The following is a 25575-nucleotide window of genomic DNA, read 5'->3' as shown; positions in this document are numbered from 1 at the left end:
CGGTTTCTCGTACGAAACATACTGGTTATGCGTGCGCACACTATTGCAACTCTGTGTATGAACTATATCGGTTCTGCGTGCAAACTATATCGGTTGTTCACGTGATCTTCAGTGGAAATGGGCGGGGCAAGAAACAGGAACTCAGGGGCCGGTAGAGTCACGGAGTGTAAAGACAAGTGGCTCTAGGAGACAGATCTGGGTTTACTTTAAACAGTGCAGTATTTTTTTTCCACACAATAGGTTTGGGAAAGGACTTGGTGGTAATTATTACTATTTAATAGAATCTGCCATTGAGTGTGTAATGAACACAAAGCTGAAGTTAAGTACGTATTTGGTCGTCTTTTTATTCGCTTCCAGCTACATGCTCGCTTGCAACCCGCGACTGTACTTTTTCACACAGCTTTTGCAAGCTAGTTACTTATTCTAAAGGAAAAATATTCTACATTTACGACTGACGCCTTTATCCAGTATAACATTTAGTTACTACTGGTTACATTTCTTATGCCCAGCGATCCCGCACTGTGCCGCCTATTCAGGTGAAGTGACATGCTCATGGTCACACAGTGTCACTATCAGGACTTTAAACGAGAAATGTAGGATTTAGAGGACAAAGCCCTTACCACAATGCCCCAATGCTTGCACATCTGCAATGTGTATATTATTTGACATAATATAATCTTGTCCAGGACAGATTCTTTTGTTAAAATTAAGTGTAACATTTTCAACCCGTTCAAGTCCTAAATCTGGGATATTTATTCTTTCAAATAATGTATCAGTTTGCAGATTAATGTACACGCTGTATAATATTTTGCCATGCACTTAACATTGAAGGAGAAGCTGGTTTGTGAATAAGTTGCTGACTACAAGCATATGTGTAGCTAGGAATGAATAAAAAGCCACCTGAATGTGTACCTAACTTAAGTCCCGTGATTATTTCAGATGTTAAACGTTAATCATCACCAAGCCCTTTCACAAACATTAAGTGGCATACAAAAGTATTCAATCCTCTTGAAAGTCATAATTTTCTGCAAGACAAAAGATTTATACACATTTATTCATTCAGTATTTTTCTTATGCTGTGACAAAACATTTCCAAAGACAAAATAAACCATTTTCTGTAGACTTTTAACTGAAGAAGAAAAACTCCAAAGTTAATGTTTGCATAGGTATTTAAACCTCTGTGCTTTGGAAGCTCCATCATTACACCAATGACAAATTAATTACAAAGGTGACAGTCATTTAACAGTCATAATTAAACATGATGAGGTGCTACTTGTGAGTCCTTTCTGTCTCTCTGGATATAAACAGCCCCCTTTGTAAGGGCCATAATCTTTGGTGGACAGTCACTGCAAAAATGAAAACAAAGGAGCATTCTACTGATGTGAGAAACAAAGTTATTGAAATGCACAAGACTGGGAATGGCTATAAAAATATCAAAAGAGTTTGAATGTCCCATTGCGCGCTGTTGCATTCATCACCAGAAAGTGGAAGGTTCATCAAAGTACACAGACTCTGACTAGAACAGGCTGTCCCTCAAAACTCAACATCAGAGTGAGACATCAACTGGTGGGAGAGGCGACTAGAAATCCAACTGTCACTCTCAGATGTCTGCGACGATCGTTAGCTGGAGTAAAGGTGCAGGGGTCCACAATTTCAAGAGTTCTCCATAAAACAGGCTTCTATGTGAGGGTAGCATGAAAGAAGCCATTCCTTAAGAAAGTCCACATAAAACAACGTATGGTGTTTGCCACAAAGCATGAAAAAGACCCAGTTAAAATGTGGGAGAAGGTTTTATGGTCATATGAGACCAAAATAGAAGTTTTTGGACAGACTTAAGAGGTATGTGAAGTGTAACACTAGCATTGCCCAGGCCTCAAGAAACAGCATTCCTACAGTGGAATATGGTGGTGGCAGTCTTATGGGGATGCTATGGGGATGTTTTTCATGTGCTGGGTCTGAGAATCTTGTCAGAGTTGAAGGGACAATGGATGGACACATATACTGCACAATTTTGCAAGAGAACTTGTTCCAGTCTGCTATGAAAGCTCAGGAGAAGATTCATCTTTCAACATGATAATGACCCTAAGCATTATGCCAATGTGACACTGGGATAGCTCAAAAACAGAAAGGTGAATGTTTTGGAGTGGCCAAGTCAAAGCCCTAAGCTTAACCCTGTTGAGAATCTGTTTGAAAACTGCTGTTCAGAGGTGCCATCTCACCAACATAGAGGGTCTCTAGAAATCCTGCCAAGAAGAAAGGGGCAGAATCACTCCTGAGCAATGTGCAGAACTGGGGCCTACTTATAAAAGAACGAAGGCTGTTATGGCAGCAAAAGGGTTCTTGACCAAGTATGAATGTGTTGGGCTTGAATACTTAATGCAAACACCAACTTTGGAGTTTTTCTTCTTCAGTTAAATATCTACAGAAAATGGTTTATTTAGACTTTGGAAATGTATTGTTACAGCACAAGAGTTCACATTAAAAAGAATGAATGAATAAACGTGGAAAAATCTTTTGTCATACAGAAAATTAGGATGACTTTTAAAGTGATTGAATACTTTTGCATGTAACTGTTTGTTTATGAAAGGGCTTGGTGGTTATTATTTTTAACAGTATTTTCCCGTAATTCTGAAATATTCACGGGGCTGACGTTAGGTGCACATTCTGCTGGCTTTTTATTCAATCCTAGCTACATCCAGTATATGCTTGCGGTCAGCTACTTATTCATACAGCTTTTGCACACCAGCTTCTTATTCTATTTTAACAGCATGGCAAAATATTCTACACCGTGTACATTAATCAGAATCATTACAAACTGATCAATTATTTGAAAAAATAAATATTCCACATTTTGGTTCTGCACAGGTCAAAAATGTTAAACACAACTTTAATATAACAAAGGAATCTGTCTTGTCACAAAACTGTGAAAATTAAGGTGGCCGAACGTGATTTAACACTTTACAGTGCCCATTAAATAGCACAGTAAATCCTGTTTATCAGATATTGGAGTGGAAATACGCAGGTACTCGTACCTGGCAGGGCAAAACTCGGCTGCATCTTAAAAAACGCATATGCCTTGTCACAAAACTGTGAAAGGTAAGGTGGCCCAATATGATGTAACTCACATATACTGGTCCTAAATATGGAACATTTAGCTTTTCAAAGAATGGACACGATCATACTGTATCATGTCAAATAATATGCACGTTGCAGATGTGCAAGCAGTGGGGCATTGTGGTTAGGGCTTTGTCCTCTAAACCCTACATTTGTCAGTTCAAGTCCTGATAGTGACACTGTGTGACCATGTGCATGTCACTTCACCTGTCTAGGCGGCATGGTGCAGGATCGCTGGGCATAAGAAATGTAACCAGTAGTAACTAAATGTTATACTGGATAAAGGCGTCAGTCGTAAATGTAGAATATTTTTCCTTTAGAATAAGTAACTAGTTGGCAAAAGCTGTGTGAAAAAGTACATTCGTGGGTTGGAAGCGAGCATGTAGCTGGAAGCGAATAAAAAGACGACCAAATACGTACTTAACTTCAGCTTTGTGTTCATTACACACTCAATGGCAGATTCTATTAAATAGTAATAATTACCACCAAGTCTTTTTCCAAACCTATCGTGCGGAAAAAAATACGCCGCTGTTTAAAGTAAACCCAGATCCGTCTCCTGTCAGCTTCTCTACACGCTCCATGACACTACCGGCCCCCGAGTTCCTATTTCTTGCCCCGCCCATTTCCGCTGAAGATCACGTGAACAACCGATATAGTTCGCACGCAGAACCGATATAGTTCATACACAACATTGCAACAGTGTGCGTTCGCAAACCAGTATGTTTAATACGCAAAACCGATATAGTGCACACATAAATCCAGCATGTTACTTTCACAAAGCCGGCATAGTACGCACACATAAAACCGATAGAAGACTGACAAGGACTCAATGTAGTGCATACACAAAACCAATAGCGTTCATATGCGAAACCAATATATTACCCACGTGAAACCAGTATAGTGCATATGAAAAACCAGTGCTATACGTAAGTAAACCAGTAGTATACGAACACAAACCAATATAATTGATACGCAAACCGAATGCATACGCACGCAAACCAATGCAATTCCCTCACAAACCGATAGCAAACGCACGTGAACCAGTAATAAAGTTCAATTCAATATAGTTCATATGCAAACCAGTGCTATGCATATACAAACGGATATAGTTCACGCACAAACCGATAATATACGGACACGAACCAATATGGTTCATATGAATGAAACCAGTATTGTTCGCACACAAACCAATTAAGTATGCACGCAATCCGATAGTAATCATCCATAAACCAATAATGTTCATGCGTAAACCAATACTTTACGTACAAAAATATATGATTTTTGGCCTGTTTGGCCCCTCATAGCGAAGCACCGCGGCACAAAGCTGTTGAAGGCGGCAGCTCACACCCCCTCCATCAGGAGCAGGGAGAGAGAGAGAGAGTTTGTTTTTCAGTCAAAAATCAATACGTGCCCTTCGAACTTTTAAGTATGCGAAGCACTGTGCAGCATGTCGTTTCAGGAAGCAGCTGCACAAAAGATAGCAACGTGAAGATAATCTTTCAGCATTTTAGGTGTGCAAACAGCCCCCCTGCTCAATCCCCCTACGTCAGGATCAGAGAAATTCAGCGCAAGAGAGGGAGAAAAGTAAGCAATCTAGCTTCTCAGCCATCTGCCAATAGCGTCCCTTGTATGAAATCAACTGGGCAAACCAACTGAGGAAGCATGTACCAGAAATTAAAAGACCCATTGTCCGCAGAAATCCGCGAACCAGCAAAAAATCCGCGATATATATTTAAATATGCTTACATATAAAATCCGCGATGGAGTGAAGCCGCGAAAGGCGAAGCGCGATATAGCGAGGGATCACTGTATACAAAAGAAACTAAATTGTCTATCATACTTTGTAATAACTATGCACAGGGTGGCAACATATTCTAAATTAAGGTAGACGAAGTGAGCTAAAGATGAAAGGAATAAATGGTGTTTCACTGTTATGAAAATTACATGAATATGTAGTTAGAAAAATCCGTGCATTTTTCAGATCTTTAATTTGATCTGCAGCAGGAAATCAAAAGCTGACCTGTATTTGTCGACACAATAGGTAGCAACCTTACTGCCAACAAAACAAGTTAAAAATCAACACAGACTATAATCATAGCCAGACAGTAGGCACTATAAGGTGACTTGCATTATGGTGTGATGCATAGATAGTAATTTAAAATATCAGCAATTAGAATAATCAGCTACTGAGAAGAATGGAAGAATGAACTATTACAAAATTCAGATTATGAAAACCTCTACCTACTGAATGTCTTAAATACAATTAAATACATGGACAATAAAAACAAAAATATAAAAACTATCATTTTTCATAGCTAGTGCCAAAAGCAGCAAAAGGACAGTTCCTTCAGGGCTTAAAAGAAATGTGCTATTCATTTTAATCAAATGCATACATGTACAAGAAACACTGTATTCAGCTTGTATTAAACAGGCCAAAATATGTATATTGCAGTGAATGGGGAGGCCTGTTTTTTTACTTTCTCGTATACGAAGTATAGGTAAAGTATTGTAATCATCCAAAAAATTTGATGTTGGGATTTTGATGAATCCAGACATTTTAGACCTTAGAGTCCGAAAATACCATTTTTGGAATTATGTCTGTATGTCGGTCAGTGTGTGTGTCTGTGTGTGTGTATGTAAACACAATAATTTGAGTACATTTTTACTTAGGTCAACCAAATTTTGCATACAAGTATTAGGTATAAAACATAGATTTCTATCAACTTTTAGGCTATTTCTGTTAACTGGAAGTGGTACTTTACTTATTATTTATGCAGCTGCAGAGTCTCATTTATTCAACTTTCTTTTATAATAATTGTTCAGTATATTATTTTTTTGATTTGTTACTGACGGTTCTTTAATGTACATAATATAAAAATATAATCATTGTCTTGTGGTTTACTCCTCAAATATCCATCCTCATATCTGAGTATATGTGAAAGTCTAGGGGAGACGACTCCTGATTTTTTCTTGAGCCTTGATGTAACAGCAGAACAATCCCCCAACTAGAAAAGGCAAAAACTGCCTAATGAAGTTTACAATATATAATTTGAGTGGGGAAAGATGTAGGCAAAAAGATTCTTTAAATTCTGTTGGTAGGTAAAATCTCACAAATATTTGAACATTTGCAATCAGTAATCTATGAAGAAAAAAAAAGCCAACCTTTAGTGAGCCATTGGCTGTGATGACTCTTGCATTAGAAGTGATGTTTGGTATTGTTTCCATGTCTCCTTGAAAAATCTTCTTAAGGAACTTATTAGATGAACGTTCCACAAGCTTGATTATGTCTGAGTTTATTGTGTCCTGATTCTTCTGCAAAAACCCTGGGAGTTGCAACAGAATGAAATCAAGCAACAGCCAGTTATAGAACATCAAACTCGAGAAACATCGAAAATGAAAGTCCTTACAATTCCTTAAGTTTGTCTTATTAGGTTCTATGCAAAATTAAATAACTGAAATCAGTGAATGACAGTGGAAATGGGGAGTAAATAATCTTCATTTTCATCATTAATTAAGCATCAGACATTGAATTCATGTCAAAAAATATATGCAGCAGCAGTTAAATTAGTAGAAATTAAGCAAAATACACTAACAATCCTTGACAGAAATATAACAGTATATACACTTTATGAGACTAGAATATTTCAGCAGAAAGTTGCACTTTGAGAGCTACAGAACACAGGTAGCAATCATTTAATGGTGTGAGAAACCAGGGAAGTGATAAAACATCTGCATCTAACCTGAGTGGAGCTTCAGTAAATGGAATGATGTCAATATTTTGAACTCAGGTCCTTATCGTAGTAGTATTATTTGTGGGAATCAGATTTATATCAGGCCAACTGTGGTGGTACCCGCCTTATGTTTAAGGGAGCAGAAAGTTTATTTGTTTACCTGCCAAAGAAGAGCCCATCACTGTCTGCACTGCCAAGAGTTATGGGGTTCTGATGGATCTCCACAGCCATGCCACAGTTTAGATTACCCGACTCTTCTTATTTAAATCAAGAATGAAAGATGCCTAGTAGCTCTGGTAGAAAATTTTGTTTGGAGATAAAAATTTTCAAATATACTTTGAATGCCAATGTTAAATCTGAAGACGTGATTACTCAGAGATATCGAGGCATCCTGAAGGCTAGCCAAGGTTCAGCTTAGTTAATTAAGGATAGCATTGACAAATATCTGCCCAATTCTAAAGCGGTTTTGGACAGTTTATCATAAAGTTAGTTTTATTTTTTTCTAACTGAAAGTAATGCAGAACATTCTTTTGACCTACTGTTATAAAACGTTGCTTAGGATTCTTCCAGATGAGTCAGCAAAACAGCATAACAACAGATTGTTCATTAAGCAGTAATATCCTACTCTATGTTACTCTAAAAGCATTATGGTTACCCTGAGTCCAAACCACCTTATAAATAAGCAAAAATTCTATTCTAGTAAGGCCTGAGCAGGGGACATTACCAAAACATCTGACACAGTGACATGGGTGTCAGAGAACATTATTTCAAATTAGAGTCTTGATCTGGATACATTTTGGATAATCTAACTGAACAGAAATGTGTGCAATATATACTTTTAAATATAACCAGATCATCCCTCACACAAATTAACGAGGAGAGTGTTTTATCTGTAGATGACTTTCATTACTTATTTGCAATTATGATAGAAAAATGTTAGTCTGGACAAGCCCCAGAAATGAATGCTAGGATGGGATATTAATGGCTCATCTATCAGTAAAAATCAAGCTGTACATAAGATGGTAACGGATCCTAACTTTCTAGCTGGAAGAAATCTTATCCAGAAAACTTAATTTGAGAAAGAACTGCCAAGAGAATGGAGACAAGAGTTTATAGGAGGTGAATTTGAGAAGACCAGCTAACCATTGTTAGCTGCAATGTTGAAACAAAGAATATATGATATAGGCTCTGCACATCTTATAGAGGGGGATACAGATGTGCAACCTGCCAATATTGTGAAATACTGCAAAAGATCTAGAAGACCCAACCACTTCAGTCAGAATGATTAAAAGGTGTTCTCCATTGAAAGGATTGCTGAATCAAAGGTGACAGCTACACTGTAACCAGCCTGGACCTGTAAAGTCAGACCAGTATACACTAATGTGTGTCATTTTTTGTATGTAGTTTGGTGCTATTTGCAAATTTCCTTTTCATTTTTTTTTTTTTACAATTATTGTTTCCAGTTTTCAAAAATATCAGAGCCTCCGAACTTGTTGGTGCTTAAAAAGAAACCCAAAGATGCACTCACTCACATTGATCAAAGACAGCATCTCCTGCCCACTCCAATCCATTGTATGACACCCTCTTCTCAGCACCCTCACCAAAGGTAATTTACAGCTTCTAGTCAAATTCCTGTTCCCCTACAGTATTATTCTTTAAAACAGCTGCTGAAACCAGAAATTATCTCTGCATGATAATTTTCTGATTCTTACCTTTGGCATCATAGTAGACAACTCCAGCAAAATGCCTGATTCCGAACTGTGTATCATGGCTGCTCTTAGGAGGTAGGTATATATTGGTTTTACTGTGCACTTGGTTCATCTTATTGAGCAAAGTGCCATCTGTGCCCTAAATGGAAGAAAGGATTTATTTATAAGTGTGTAATTATCCATCCATTATCCAACCCTCTATATCCTAACTACAGGGTCACGGGGGTCTGCTGGAGCCAATCCCAGCCAACACAGCGCGCAAGGCAGGAAACAAACCCCGGGCAGGGCGCCAGCCCACCACAGGGCACACACACACACACACGCACACACACACACACACACACACACACACACACCAAGCACACACTAGGAACAATTTAGAATCGCCAATGCACCTAACCTGCATGTCTTTGGACTGTGGGAGGAAACTGGAGTACCCGGAGGAAACCCACGCAGACACGGGGAGAACATGAAAACTCCATGCAGGGAGGACTCGGGAAGCGAACCTGGGTCTTCTAACTGCGAGGCAGCAGCGCTACCCACTGCACCACCCATGTGTAATCATGTTATATTTTAAATTAACACTGATACAGTATTCAATAATACAGGACCTGTTGAGATTATATATAGTGATGCTTTGTCTTGGATATTCAAGGGGTTATTTAGACAAATAAGCAATTCTTTCTGACAATTAAGTATACAGACATCTGTTAGCTCCCTGTATCAACCATGGAGTAAACAGGCATGTAATACATGGCTAAAATGGTAAAATATAGAAAACTGAGATTAAACACTCAAAGTTCAACAGTATAAAAAGAATATCAGCCACCCAAATGAATAATGCAATACATGAGAATAGGCAACTTAGCCAACCTGATAAAGAAATGCACACAAACAAATGAGTATTGTTCTCCACTATGTAGATAGCTATGCTAAATGACAGATAGACAGCAGAGTTAGGGATCAACATGTCACATGAGAAAAATCACATGCTCAATCTACAGTCTACTGTAGTCATAATCCCCAGTGTGAGACCAACTACAGTACACAAAAATAACAATATACAGATAGAAAAGAGACACATTTTATTTAGGATAACCAGAAGGGGGCATACTCCTGAAACTTATTCAAAATCTTCAGGGAGCCACCAACTGAAGTTACTAATTTGTACAAACAAGGTCTAGTTAACTCAAAATGACAGTCATTTTTAACAAAAACATTCAAGTTTATAAATTTTGCAAATGGGAAGATGTATTAGTTTATCAAGCTTATCTGGTGAGCTAATAAGCACTTTGCCTCAACTATCTCATAAAGGCTGTTTTAAAAGTCATAATTCTTTGCCATCATTTCCATCATTACTCAGAAGGTGTTTTCAGACTACCAAAATCCTTTACAGCATGTGTTGTCTGGTTTCAATGTTAAATACACTTTCCCTTGATTTCTAAAAGTAACTGATATTAAACTGATTAAATTTGACTTAATCAACCTTATTTAATTTTAAAGGCCGATATTAGACAAAGTACAACATGCACTTTAGTACACAGGTGCACTTGGTGACTTTGTTATGTACAGTTTCCAGCACTGTTACATGTATTTGGCAGTTGCATATTGTTTATCTCAAATTTTGTCTAATTAATGTACCACATAGTTTAGATGTTACATAAATTGATTTCTAGTCAACAGATAGGGAGCAGCTAGTAAATATGCCTGAAAGGAGACGGCAAATGGAAAACAAAAGGTTAATTGTTTGACAATAACAACATAAAATGACACGTACATACAGAGCAGACATCCAGACTTAAGTAGATAACACAGATAACTCTTCAGAACATATACAAAATGTTCTGCCTTAGAAAGGCAAACAGGATAATTGAAGAGGTCGGCCATCCTTCACAGCCATTTTTCTTACTTCTGCCTTATGGCAAAAAGTACGGGACCATTGGAACTCGCACAAGTACATTCAGGGACAGTTTTTACTCGCAAGTCATAAGAATAAGAATATGCAAAATAACAGTGTGAATGTGTCTGTTGCTACATATACATTTTATTTATTTATTTTTTGGTACTGTCTTTTGACAACAGTTCTGAGGAGACATGAAGGTAAGTTTTTGGTACTATATTTTGTCAACAGTTCTGAGGAGACTTGTAAGTAGGAATTTCACTGTGCTATGTACAAATGACAATAAACATTACCTGACATAAGGTGCCCAAAATTTTATGGAGAAACTCATAGGTCAACCTGTGAAAATATATACTCTGAAATTAACCACTTACCCAGATTTGTAAAGATAAACCCACTCAAAGAAATGGCAGATATCAAGGAAAAAGTCTAGCTTTAAGTTCTAAAACCAATACCTCTACAATGAAAAACTACCTGTGCAAGCTAAAAAGCATATACATTGCTGGGGAAAGTTTACAAATTATCAAGCTGATATTGTGCAAAATAATTACTCAGAACAAAAATAGGAGGCAGCAGATTGATAATTTAATTGATACTTGTTAGCCAATATGTTCTAAAGGTACACATAAGGAGCAAGTGCCAGGCACTCAAATGAGTATAAAAAATTTATAATGCAGTTTGCACCAGTGTGAGTTTACCTTGGGGAAGTGACTCTCCTCTTCAATGAGAGCAATTATATTGAGGCTTTTGCAGGCCAGGACATCCAAAGCCCTCTGATTGTCACTGAAGTCAATGTGCTGCCATCCAATGTTTTCCCGAGCATACTCCTCTTGCTCCAGCTTAAAAACGTGTTTAACAAAGAACTGCTGCAGCTGCTCATTGGCAAAATTTATACACAACTGCTCAAAACTGTGAGGGAACAGAAACTTTTCTGTCAACACAATAAATCAGCACAATAGTGACTCAGGCAACTGGTCTAACAGACTAAAGTGTCTGTCAGAATTCATGCCACTGAGCTCATTAAAATCATTTGCTTTCATTATGTATCACAAATAGCCAATGTAATGTCATGCAACTGTGATGTAATGCAAAGAAACAAAATAAGTGAAGATATAAAATGTTAAATTGTTGCATAATGAATAATAATTTGATTAAATATATTATCATATAAATGACTACATAATTGAGCAGAAGCTGTAATATTTTAGATATTATACTTTCAAGCAATAACCACACGTCATCATGAATTAACATCAGAATTATACTTTATGAGCTAAATAATGTGTTCCTTTTTATAAACTATTCAATTAAATTGTAAACATATGATGTTTATATATTTTATTGATATCCAGAGCTTGCTATTAGAACATTGTAACAAAAATGACAAGACCAATGAGACCAATGAAACTTTCAGTACAGACATCTCAGATGGGCATACTATTCTAATGCTTTATGCACATTATGAATCTTCAGCCATTGTACCAAGCCTAACTCATTTTAAGGCAATCAATCAGTATTGGTTGGAACCTGACTTGTTGCAGGTGAATAAGCAATTGAGAGTTAGGTTACTGTCTTGATCCATTAATCTATAAACTGAAATATAGCTGTTAATAAAGCTGCTGTTAGTCAGAGGCATAAAAATATTAGCTGTCTTTGAAGCATTCAGTTTTCTTGAAAGCTGAACAAAAATAACAATGACAAATGCCAAAAGTAACCTTCAGGTAGCCCTGTATTAAACATAATGATAGATCTTTGTGTATTTCAGTTTTTATCTCTTAGGTACCAACAGAGATAAATATAATGTACATTTTAAACAGAAACATTTTTACGGATCTGTTTCTTAATGGTGTGATAAAAAGGTTAATTAACTCTTTTTATACTGCATATCTGTAAATGGACAGCATGGTGGTGTAGTTGTAGCGCTTCTGCCTTGCAGTAAGGGGACCAGGGTTCACATCCCAGGTCCTCCCTGCGTGGAGTTTGCATATGTTTCCTCTGGGATAGGTGAATTTGGTGATAATAAATTTCCCCGTGTGTGTGTGTGTGTGTGTGTGTGTGTGTGTGCACACGCGTGTGTGTTCATTCAGCGATGGAATGCTGCCCTATCAAGGGTTTGTTCCTGCCTTGCACCCTAAACTAAATGGGATAGGTGAAAGAAATAACCACCCATGTCCAACCACCCCACCCCCCAAATGACCCTGTTCAAGATCTAAGCATGTTACAAAAATGACTGACTGATGTCTGTAAATCACAGGCAGAATAAAAAAAGGTTATAATAATGCTCAAATCCCAGCTACCACATATTTATCTTTGAGCTGGCAACACTTTCGTTTGCATACCTGAATAAAAAAATGTAATGTTTTCTTTTAGTATGGGCAAAAATAAATTAAACCACTGTGCTAATACAATAGGTACTTCATGTAACATATTTTATCATTTTTGTTTACTTGATAAAATGATAATGTGGATTTTAGTATTACAAATACAGTCTTTGAGGTCCAGCTTTACTTTAAATCAGAATTACAGTTAATAGCTTCAAAACACTTTCAGTTTAAGAAAATATCATATTTGACATTTGTTTAATAAAATTACTCACAATAAAAAAACATCAGTGTATTAGAAAATGTAATTCTTCCCAGCTAAAAAAAAAAAAAAAAAAAAAACAATTCAGCTCTCACCTGTTAGTTTTGAAATTTTCAAAACCAAAGATGTCCAGCAATCCAATGGAACGCCGTATATTTCTTGGGTTATTGGAGGGAGGTTTATAAATGGCATTGTTGATTTTGTCCACAATCCACACAAACATGCGACCATAAATACCCTAGTAAGATAGTAATCAAGCAATGTAAGAAGTCAAAAATTCAGATTTAGTGGGCTGATTACCTTGGCTATACCTTGTAATAGCCTGCATTAATCGCATGCTCATATTTTCATGGAAAACATGCATTCTAGGTTGTAAAAATCCTTTCGTTCATTGGAATTGGATGCATCTGTATCATGGGCATACCTGATGATTATAACCTTGGTCTTTCCAGCACTGAATACAACACAGTAAAACTCAGCCTAGTCAGCTATCTTAGAGGTTCCTTCATTCAGTAGCCTCAGGTTTCTATGTTAAGATTTGACAATGATGATCCCACTTAAAGCATCTCTGAGCATTTGTGAGTTGAAGAAATCAAGTCCTGTACTGTAAGCAATTTGAAATCAGCATGTGGTTGTCTGCTAGGTTGCTTCTGTCTGATGAATAGAGCTTTATTAAGTTTGTGGATTCAGGATAGACATTGATACATGGCAATATCAGATTTGAATCACTTGCAAAATTAATGTCTACAGTCAAACAAAAAAATTAGATATGAGCCACAAACTGGAATTAAACCATTTTTAACTTCAGTCTTAATGTAGACTTAGTAGCCTGTAGGAACGCATAGATTCAGACACAGGCAATATGAACTTTTCAACTGATTCTTACCATTGCAACATTTATTTCATCATTGCTCCAGGATATACGCATAGGTGCCCATTGACAGCACCTATATGTATGGACTAGTGGTCAGGAGTCCTTATGCAACGCATACTCTGCATACCACTATTTGCTCCCTACCTACATACATACATAAATATGTTATCATAAGAAAGGATCACACCATCACAAAGTCTAACTGCTTTCTTCCTTTTGGTATTATACCTTAGCAAATGCATCTCGACTGTCCATTGCCTGCTTCAGACTAAGAGGGGTGGAAACAGTTCCTTCACGAGTAGCAATGGAGCGGTGAATCAAGCCATCTTCCAGTTCTTTGGGATCCACCTGGTGAGAGACACACAAACAATTATACAGTATGTTGATACTACTCCATGAGTCTGGAGTATGACCTCTCCTCACTGGCACAGCACGTTGGAGCTTAAGAGATGAGAAGATATGGTACACTGTTCTAAGGATATTGATTAAATGGCCATGCTGTTAGCTTCTGCAATCCTATACTGTATATCTACCAATAAGCAAAAGTCTGAGTACAGTAACAGCTGTATTTCAATGCCATCAATTAATTAGAACAGTTTATGTATAAAACTTGGTGGAGACATAACTTCCCCCCCTGTGCACTCCAACAGGTATCTCAGGGGTCACCTTGATGACGAATCAAATCCTGAACCACAAACTAAATAATGATTAGGAACATATCTGATAAAGACTGTCACTTTACTGCATGGTCTACCGAGATGGGATCCTTAGGTAGATGCAGCATCACAGGCTGTCTCTGCTCATCTTACATACATAGAAAGACTTCAAAAAATGGCAGAGTAAATTCAAACCATAGATGATCCTGCACATGGTAGGTTAAAGTACATGAGTAAGTACCCACTAAAATATATAAAATTGTATAAATCAGTACGTATAAATCCTGTACACAAGTAGGAAAACATTGCATCTAAGCAGTGCTGAATTTTAGAATAAAGCCAGTATATAACATTTACTTGGAATAGTCTAAATTAAAACTAAATCCAACCATTTCTAGTGGGACAATGGTGGCTTTATGATGGTTTTAGATTATTTACCCAACGCATGCTATGCCATCTCATAACAGTGATTGTCTCATTGACAAAGCATTTTCATGGTTAAAGTAAGAAAAATTCCTAAGCCTGAAAGTTTTGGATGGGTGGTTTTAACTTTGAACTCAAGGTAAATACATAAACCATATTAACCAAAGCAAAATGAATATTAATTTGTGCAAAATCAATTTATTATTTTAATAATGTAAACAACACATTTCAATTGCTAAACACATTTTAATGAAGCACCTCCTTTTGCTATGACAAATGAATACTTTATAGGCAATAACCAAGATGCAAAAGAAAATTGAAATATTTTAAATAAATTTGTAAACAATGAAAAGTTTAAAATGTCTTCCTTTTTTCTTCACAGCTATGAAAATAAACAAATGAGAGTTCATAAAATAAAGAACTGCAGACACAAATTGCTGATGGATTGAGAATAATCATACTGAGTATAATAACTGCAAAATAAAGCAGCATTTTAGTCATTTGATGCTTTTTTTTTTTTTTTTTTTTACAAATCAGTGAGAGGTTCAGTTGTTCAGAATGACAGGCCATGTAGCAAATGTGGCATAATGTATTTTTGGTTGTGTAAACTGTGGTCACTGTTGCTTCTTATCATTATTTAACACCCTACTTGCATACCAATTATAATTGTGAGACTACTTTTACACAATTGGTTAGTCATTGCCCTAACTTTTTTGCATGGTCCTTGTAGCTTTAATAAAAATTCATAATTAGAGGTAAATATTTTTATAAATCCAAACTGTCCATATGCCATAAATCTGGTGTGTTGCCAGAAAGCTTAATTTCTAAAAAAAATTCTAAAAATTCATCTTGAACTGGTGCTTTCCTCCCCTCATGGCTATTGTTTACATATCTGACTACAATTGCTATGCTAGCAGCAATGTAATAAGGCAGTGAAGAATGATTCCAATGTTTCCAAGTATATGATCATGAAAGATACTATAGTATTACAGGCAATGGAAGAAGTGAAAATACAACCAAGACAAAAAATGGACTAGATCTGCAAATCAACACACACACTTATTATATGGTCATCAATTACATTACAAACAGTTATCAAATCCAATTTTAAATTATATCTGATGCTTTCTTTCTTTCTTTAGGGTAAAAGTAATTAACAAATATCTATCACCTCAGTTTATACTGACATTAATATGGGGTCGAATCTATAATCAGCATGATAGCAATGAAGATTGCGAGAGCTATGTAACCAGTTTGAAACAGCTAGAATTTGTCAAAGAGGCTTTACTAATAAAGTAATGGTCTAGGCTGTTTGTGTGGAGTATTTCCCAGTTTAACAATATAGAAAACCAAACAAAAATGATGGCAATGTGTCATTTTAGGCAGGCTATACATCAAAATCAACTTGTACAGAAAGCACCATATTACATTTGTCTTTGTTGCTTTTAAAAAGGAAAAAAAGTTTAATTTATATTTGGTCCTGTCAGTAGAACACTATCCTGGAATTATTTTTTAATAGGGGCGACAGCTGTTTGGCATTTAGATTTTTTTTTTTAGTTTAGAGCACAAGCAGAATAAAATGTGTGCATTTTTACCTCCAGTAACTTTGAAGCCATGGTCAGATGTGTAGAAGATATGACATCACAGCTATCTAGATTGTTCTTGACAGTGGCTGGAAGAATAAAAGCATAAATACTCAAGTTAGACCAAGCAACACAAATTAACTCAAAGCAACTCAATTTAAAAGAACTTATCATCTCTTGGGTATACTCAGACTTACACATTATCTGGAATTAAAAGATGAATACACACCTTAATGAATAGCATTTGTCCCTAGGATGGCAACAAGGTGTTTTAGGCAATTCTCGCTTAGACAATTAAATTTAGACTAAGGTTACATGATTTCTTTTTATTTTTCTTTAAACAATTTGTTATAATGGTTAAGAAGAAAAAAAAATGAAAATGACAATTTTGATGGCTCATCACCTGGTACCGTATAGTTTTACAAGTATTTTACTTTATTATTTCACATTGCCCAGACATCTCCCTGATCTCACACAACCAAGTCACAATGCCCTATACCTCTCATTTTAGTTTAGGTACCTTCAAAGTCAAGGTTGCCTAGATGTAGCACAGCAGCGAGGAGTTTCATGATCTCCCACTTTTCATTATCAGAAAACATAAGAATCTTCATAGCAGAACGGATATGGGCATACTCCTTGGTATCATCTCGCCCCTCACAACTTGTGCAGTTTCCCTAGACAAGAAAGGTATGTATATATTTTTATTTATAATTTTAACTCCAAAACATTCATATATTTTTTTACTTTAAAAATGATACAAAACTGATAAAAATAGGTTACTCTGTACAGAAATTACAAAAAAAACTAAGTTGTGATGAGGACATTAAAATTATTTTAAAATATAAGCTCTGTTGTTGTAAATAAGGAGTGTGTGAAAAGAGGAGGGTTTCTTTTCTAAACAGCATAGCAAGCAATAGATAATAACAGCAAGAATATGAGCATTTTTTGGCACACATAGCAGGAACACAATGAGATCTTCTTTCGCATTTTGAAATGTTCTAAAACAACAGCCACAAACATCTGGGCCTGGCTAGGAGCCAATTTAGACTGGTTGTTTCATATTTCAGATGTGGAAAAAATAAATGTAAGGTAGAATTAAATTTTTTTACTGTATCTCATAATGGTTTTCATTGCTTTGTAAAGTGATTTTGGTGGTGCCAGCTTTGAAATGTGCAATATATAGAAAGATTAAGAACATAAGAAATTTGACATGTGATAGGCAACAATTCAGTCCATCAATCTTGTTTGTTTAGCTAATAGCTAGGCTGTCCCAATATCTCAGATACTTCTTAAATTTTATAATAACAATTAATTGATGTTTTGATCAATTAATGATTAAATAATGAATAAATACATTTGCTATTACAAACAGATGTGATAGCAATTATCAGAAGTTCAAGTATTAGATTTTTCTATTTGTAAATTTAACAGGTATGTTTAAGCAGTACTTTCCTGATTACATCTTGTATCATAGTGAACAGTTATTTCAGTCTTTTTCTTATGATACCCAATATTAGCAGCAACACTGAACTGACATTGTTACCTATTATGCATGATTCTCATTAAATAGTGGCTATTCAACTTCATTTACTGTATCTCAAAATAATCTGTATGAACAATTCCAGTCTGATTTTTGCCCCCTCCACAGCACAGAAACGCCATTTATCAAAATTACTAATGACCTCCTTATGGCAGCTGATTCTGGTTTAATTACTATCCTCATCCTTCTTGATCTGAGTGTGGCATATGACACTATTTGTCACACCACTCTTCTCAATTGATTATCTTCGATTGGCATTACCCACATTCCACTAGATTGGTTCAGGTCCTATCTCTTCGGCCGCACTCAGTTCATTCAGCTTAAAACATTCACATCCCAACCCACCACTGTCACTTCAGGTGTGCCCCAGGGCTCTGTCCTGTGGCCCCCCCCTCTTCATTATTTACCTCCTTCCCCTCTGCAATATCTTTCATAAATATAACATTAGCTTTCACTGTTACGCTGATGACACCCAGCTCAACCACCTCCCTCACTTATTAGTTGTATAACACGAAATTAAATCATGTTTTTCTTCAATTTTTCTTAAATTAAATAGTAACAAAGCTGAGGTTCTCCTCACTGGTACAAAATCAACATTATCCAAAACTGATCATTTTTAATTTGTTACTGATAATTTCTCTGTTTCCCCTTCCTTGTCATCCTTGATAGTACACTGTCTTTTCAGTCCCACATCAATAACATCTCCTGGGGGCTCATGTATAAATGGTGTGTACGCACAGAAATGTTGCATATGAACATTTCCATGCTCAAATCGCGATGTATAAAACCTAAACTTGGCGTAAAGCCACACACATTTCCACAGTACCTCATTCCCTGGCGTACGCAAGTTCTCCACTTGGTTTTGCAGACTGGCTGCACCCAGTGTCAAAGTAGTGCTACTGTTCCTGTGTGGTTAACCTTTCTTTCTTAGATCCACATTCCTGACGCGGCTTTATAAATACACTGAAACTAACTGAATATTGTTTATTAGTGTAATGCATCTGATTGTAATTAACCTGCAGCAATATAATGGTCCAGGGAATAGCTATAGTATTCCAAATACCATAACTGCTTTAGCGTTGTTACTCTCACTGCACCTTTTTTTTCTTCTTTCAGCTGCTCCCATTAAGGGTTGCCACAGCGGATCATCTTTTTCCATATTACTCTCACTGCACCACTCGGGGTATTTATATCACTGTATCTGAGTTTGGAATCACAGCAGCAGCTGATCGGAAAAAGAGAATTATCGATATACAGCATCAAGCACACACTGCCTCAGCCACGGTAAAATCGCTTCACAGCATTTCCTGTACAGACCTCGCGGTTCAGAAACAGTTTCATCCCAAGAATTTTAAACGCACTCAATCAGTCCATCAAGTGCTTCTTGTAGAACTGTCTGTACTTATAAGTACAATCACCTCACTGTAAACTTGCACTACAGTTATAATATTGCACAACCTGCGCCACTTTATAAAGCGCATATTTACATATGATGACAATATCATTTTTAAGATGAAATGCAGCAAAATATGTTGATTATATTATACAGATAAAACTTTAACTTCATTTAAATAATCCATATTGTTAATAATTAAACATGTGAGGACATGGTGCCACAGCACTAGCTAGTTCACGGATTGTTCCTACCTCGTGCTGTATTCTTGCTGGGCTGGCGCGACACCGGAAGGATAGATGGATAGAATAATTAAACACGTACTACGAAGATATTTCAATGTTCCTTAAACGTTTTGAAGAATCGTCGTTCTAAGCTTACAGATGGCTTAACGTCTATTACAGAGCTGATTGTGTGGCAATTGGGTATTTGGAGAAAGAAAAGTAAGGACAGAAATTGGAGGTTAGTACGTTTGAAAGAGACAGTACTGCTGCAATAAATTATTTCATCGAAGGTCGCACATGGCGCAGCAAGCATCTTGCGTGAGACATGAACAATCACTGCGCCACTGTGTTCCCGTGTTTAATAACATGCTTTCATTCCTATCATCATGAAAAAGATATCACGTATACATCTCAGTATTTTAATTATTCAGAGAGCTGTAATATTATGAATGTAATGGATTCTGTGTCCTGTCAGAGGAAGAGAAAGCCCGGAAGCACGTCGTGATTCACACACATAGAGCACATAGAAGATCAAATACAAAACAAAGCATTTAACGTGCTACTTTAGTTATGATGGAATTTGAGAAACTAATAAATTAAACGATTTTAAGATGAAGTTTATGATGTTCTACTTTAATGACAAAATAAACTACGTGACTAAAGTGGAAATTCCAAGATTAAAGTTGACATTTCGAGCTTTTTTCCCCACTGTGTGCCAATTTTTTTTTCTCTGTACCCTAATAAGCTTTCATATGACACTCAGACGGTGGGCTATGACTCGCCTTTTCACGGCGACTTTGATATGTGACAAACTTCTTTTTTATTTTGGGCACTGTGTTTATTTCTCCGACACTATATGTCACTCGATCAACTTCCTTTTGTTGATTATATCACTGTTTAAACCAACGAATAGTATGTTTTTCCTTGCCTCCACTTGGTATTCGCTGAAATTCTTCTATTTTCCCCCGTGCTCTTCCCATTGTCTTTTCACAGAACGCTGAGCTTAAGGGCTATTTATATTAATTTGCATATTCAAAGAGGCGTAATTCTGGGAGGAGTTGGGGTGGAGCAGCAGGCGCATGCACGTGCATTACTTTTCATGCTGATCGGGATTTATGTAGCGGAAGAACGTGGAAGTTGGAGAACGCACAGATTTATGCATCTGGAGTTTTCTGTACGTATGCAAATTCCTGCTTTTGTGTTTACGCCATGTTATAGTGTGAGTTCTACGCACGGCGTTATACATGAGGTCCCTGGTCTGCATATTTCCACATGCGTAACATTAATTGTATGTGCCCCTCCCTCCCTCCCCATATAGCTGATATCCTTGTTCATAGCCTTGTCACTTCTAGTCTGGATTATTGCAATTCCCTTTTCTTTGGTCTTTCTTACAAATCTCTTTATAAGCTTCAAGTGGTCCAGAATTCAGCTGCCCGCATCATTACTAGAACCTCCTCTAGTCACCATATCACTCCCATCTTGCAGTAGCTTCAGTGGCTTCTGGTTAAGTTCTGCATTGAATTCAGAATTCTTCTGTTAACTTTTAAGGCTATCCACAACCTTGCACCTCTATATTTGTCTGACCTCCTCCATGTTGCCGTTTCCTCCCACACCCTTAAATCCTCTTCTTCTATCCACTTGACTGTCCTCTTCGTCCATCTTACCACCATGGGGAGCAGAGCATTCAGTTGCTCTGCTCCCCAGCTCTGGAAGTCACTACCATCTGAGCTTAGAAATATTGAATCATTCTCACTTTTCAAATCTAAACTCAAAATTCATTTAAGTCTGCTTTTTCACTTTGACTACAATTGCTCTGTCTGATTTTAATTTTTGTATTTTTAGTTTTGTTTATAATGTGTGTTTTATCTATTGTTCAGTGTCCTTGAGTGAAAGGCGCCTGCGAATAAATAAAATGCATTATTATTAAATATTATATAAAGCTTGAGCTTCACCTGGTAAATTCCATTTATAAGGCTTGACTGAGTTACTAGGTTTGGTCCTATTTAATGTGGCAATCTTGGATTCTAAGTAAAAAGGGGACACTGATACACAGTAGCAACTTGTCTAATTTTAAAAGCATTCTTTTGAAAAAGAGGCTTTTTGGTGATGTGTAGGGAGTTTAAGTTTTAAAATAAAGATATTCTTAAAATAAATGTACATGTTAACATTTAAATACTATTGGACATTGCTAGGAATACCATTGTGAGAAAATTGTATTCTGCTGCAGTTCTCAATGAAAGGATCTTCTTTTCCTCTGCATTCATTCCCATCAGCATGCAATAGAAGATGTGATAATTTCTCTCCTCTGAAGCCTGCAAAAATAAGAAAACTTAAAATCAGAAAACTGAACTCTTCTAGGTCATCACAGTCTGCTTGGCACTTTGGATTACCCAACTGCCACAGGGGTTTCACAATTAAGGGCCATAGTGGCACAGCCCCACCAGATGTTGTGTAAAATAAATAATAAGCTTCCCTCAATAATTCAACTAATTATTAAAATGTTTATAACACTCGTCAGCTTAGTCTTTTAAGCCACTATTTTAGCATTCCAACATATTCTTAAATTTCTTATCTTGACAAATATTGTTTTTGTAGTATGTGCATCTGTCCTTGTGCTGGGTGTTTCAAGCCTGTTTCCAGCTGAAGGACCTAAACTCTTTTAGCCCTGCATTATTCCAGGTCTGCTTTTGGATATCTACAGGCAAGTGCAACCTGAACTCTCAAACAGAGCACTGAGGCTTACCACAGCCAGTGCTAAGCAGCACAAGTCAGCAAAGATTTATGAAAAGTCCAGTGCCATTTGCTCCTTTAAAGGAAAGTAATTTGGAAAACATGAAAGCAGCAACTCAATATTTGTAATGCATTGAGCACAAGACATTTTATTGATGGAGGTGGACAACATCTTGATCTTCAGCAACCACTGAGTAGGATCACCTGATGATGCAAAATTTGAAAAAAAGTCACCAAGGAAACCTTACATGTGCTTCTTCCACTTTGTGGGGAAAAAAAGTCACCAGTACGTCCCTGTTTCAGATGCGCACAGAATGCTGGTGTAGATAGAACAGGTATTTAGAAAATCATTTTTTGAAATGTTTGCTATTCTGTACTGTCCAGCAAACACCTGGCTGCACAGTGCGTATTTCTGCCACCGGACTACCCCAGAGTTTAGTATTCGAGTCATGAAGTCTTTGTAGTCTGCATGTTTATTCCATGTTATTGTAGCTTGTCTTTTTTCATATCAAAATTGTTCAATAGTAAACCTGAGGTATTGCTCGTTCAACTGTGGCCATTCATAGCCAATATATTTTCCTGGGCAGCAGGTGGCCGCAAGACACCTAGTTTACTTAATGTTTAAATCTGCATTGCTGTATTTTCTCAGTTTATGACAATGTAAAAACATATCACAATTATTGAATGCCCACTGAGACAGAACAAGCACCACCGTCTCATTGTTCGATTAATTTTTTTTATGACACGTATGGTGTTTGAACTTGCATGTCTCACTTTTCATTAGCAAAAGAAAGGCACATATTATTGTCAGTAAATTGATATTAACAATGTTAAAAATTCACCTTTTTAATGCATGAAAAGTGTGATGAGATTTATGTTTTACAGTTCTTACAATTGAGGCAAATATTTTATTAGCCTTTTCCATTTCTCTGGCACATTTGTTAATAAGCAGAAATGTTAACATAATTTTTGTCATTTTGAGAATTTCTTTGGTGCAGCTCAGAGTCTTTCTGTTATTCGCATAATTATTACTTTTGTTGTCTGTCTACATCAATTTAAAATTTTCTAAAATTAAATGTTTTCTAATTTTAATGGCAATTGTAATTTCTAAAGGTAGACTTTTAAAAACACTACTTAATTGGGGTCCTCATTACCTACCCTTTTCTTGCTTTCAAGAAACAGCAAGGTCAGACTTCAATGACTAAAGTACTAAACCACCAGCCTAAGAAGTTTGCACATTCTTATCTATGGGAGGGTTACATAGAGCTGGGATGCAATACATTTACCCCTGACATATTTATTTTCTTTGAAGAAGACATATAGACACTCCTTGTAAAACCAACTGCTGTACTCTATATTTATAATACCATACCCACTTTCAAAATGCAAACAAATGCGAACTGAGCCACAGTGAGTTATGTTTTCCAATAAGTGATATTTTCATTACTTCCTGATTAATATCAGAGTCCACCTTTCCTTTCTAACTAAATTGCCTTGTTGGGTAGCAACTAAAGTTCCTCAAGTGTGAATCCTGACTTTGTTCAACCTTTACTCTGCATATCACTACTTTTTATTGGTATTACGTGAATGCAATAAAACTGATGTTAATGATCTCAAATAACAAGAATCAGAAGAATTTGCACATTCAGTGTTACTTGACAAAAATGACAAGGAAAATAATTTTTTTCAAAAAGGTTCTCACTATTATACACATTTAAATACATGCAGTAAAAGAAGGATAAATACACAAAAGGTTGCAAGCAGTCACAAAATTAATCATAAACTTCTCGCTTCTACTTTTCTCCCTGCTCCACTGTAATACTGCCCTGCTGGGGTCTAGAATATAAGCTTGGCAAAATCACTGCAACAGAAACAAAGGACAGAACATCCAGGATCTACTGCACATCTGCCTTTGTAATCTCTCTCTTTTTCTGTAACTCTCTCTATCTGTACCTATGAAAGCTTTTTAAAATGTTTCTGAACAAGATTTGGATACTTTGCTTCTCCTCCTAAATTTTTTCACGAAATATAAAATATCATAAATACAGATGTGTCTTTATTTTTAGTCCTAACCAGACCTACTGCAGTTCAAAGGAACACTGCAACTAATCATCACCTGATTATGTGGTATAAATGTCTAAAATGCTTTTTTTACTATTCAATTTAATTAAACCTTTAAGCTTTACCTACATTTGGACAAAATAACTAGCTGTCTTCCCTAGAAACTGAGAGAAGGAGAAGAACAAGAAGGCAAAATTCTAGAAAAAGACAGCAGTTTCAAGTCAAAAGTTAAATACCTGCCGACAAACACGTGATTTCTCAAGCAGATACTGTTCTATCCGTGCTCCTTCAATGGTTCCATTCTTATTGAAATAGATGTCAATATATTTCCCAAAACGACTAGAGTTGTCATTGCGGATTGTCTTTGCATTTCCAAAGGCTAAAAAGCAAAGATATAAAGAAATAATTATTTTTTTTTATTAAATGGGCAAGTACAGGGCTCATATTTAAGTGACTCATTCATATTATATTACTGTATATATAAGCACAAGCAGTAATGTATATTATTCATTTAGTTGAAACATTGCAATGTAATTACTATTATTATTTTTTCATATTAAGCTAGGACCAGCGTTCCACTCGAATATTTTCTACAAGAAGTCATAAACAGGGCATTCTGAGTCTTTGAACATGACAGAAGTATTATCATCCTGCTTTGAGTTTTAACTAATTTACTAATTGGTTCCTATAGTTTTCTTGTGATCAAATTTTTTTTGAAATACAATCCAACCCAGCTCTGCTACATTAAAATTTTTAGCAACAATGTAGAAAGCATTTTAAGATGGAGAAGCTTTTATCTGTGGAAGCTCTGCAAGAGAACCACCTCTTTCAACCCTCTCAAACATATGCAGTTTTTAATATCTGGAAAAAATTTGGGATTAAATTGCTCACAGATCTTTATATAGACAACATCTTTGCATCCTACGAACAATTACATTCCAAATTTAACTTTCCAGCTACATATTTTTTTCACTATCTTCAAATTAGGAACTTTGTTAAACAGAACCTGCCCGATTTTCCTCATCTTGCACCCTCGTCCATGCTGGAAAAAATA

At 36.3% G+C, this 25575-nt stretch overlaps 1 protein-coding gene across 1 annotated transcript in view; it reads right to left on the bottom strand.

Moving 5' to 3' along the window:
- LOC114646555 (unconventional myosin-VIIa) overlaps positions 1–25575 on the bottom strand; it is a 145872-nt gene that overhangs the window by 104156 nt on the left and 16141 nt on the right. The window contains 9 exon segments of the mRNA XM_051923586.1: positions 6277–6437; positions 8558–8693; positions 11153–11363; positions 13133–13275; positions 14140–14259; positions 16586–16662; positions 17094–17247; positions 21929–22042; positions 24758–24900. Coding sequence (XP_051779546.1) covers positions 6277–6437; positions 8558–8693; positions 11153–11363; positions 13133–13275; positions 14140–14259; positions 16586–16662; positions 17094–17247; positions 21929–22042; positions 24758–24900 — 1259 coding nt within the window.

The sequence above is a fragment of the Erpetoichthys calabaricus genome, chromosome 2, assembly GCF_900747795.2.
Source record: "Erpetoichthys calabaricus chromosome 2, fErpCal1.3, whole genome shotgun sequence".
In the NCBI taxonomy this organism is placed as follows: domain Eukaryota; kingdom Metazoa; phylum Chordata; class Cladistia; order Polypteriformes; family Polypteridae; genus Erpetoichthys; species Erpetoichthys calabaricus.
This window is presented reverse-complemented; position numbering and strand designations above follow the sequence as displayed.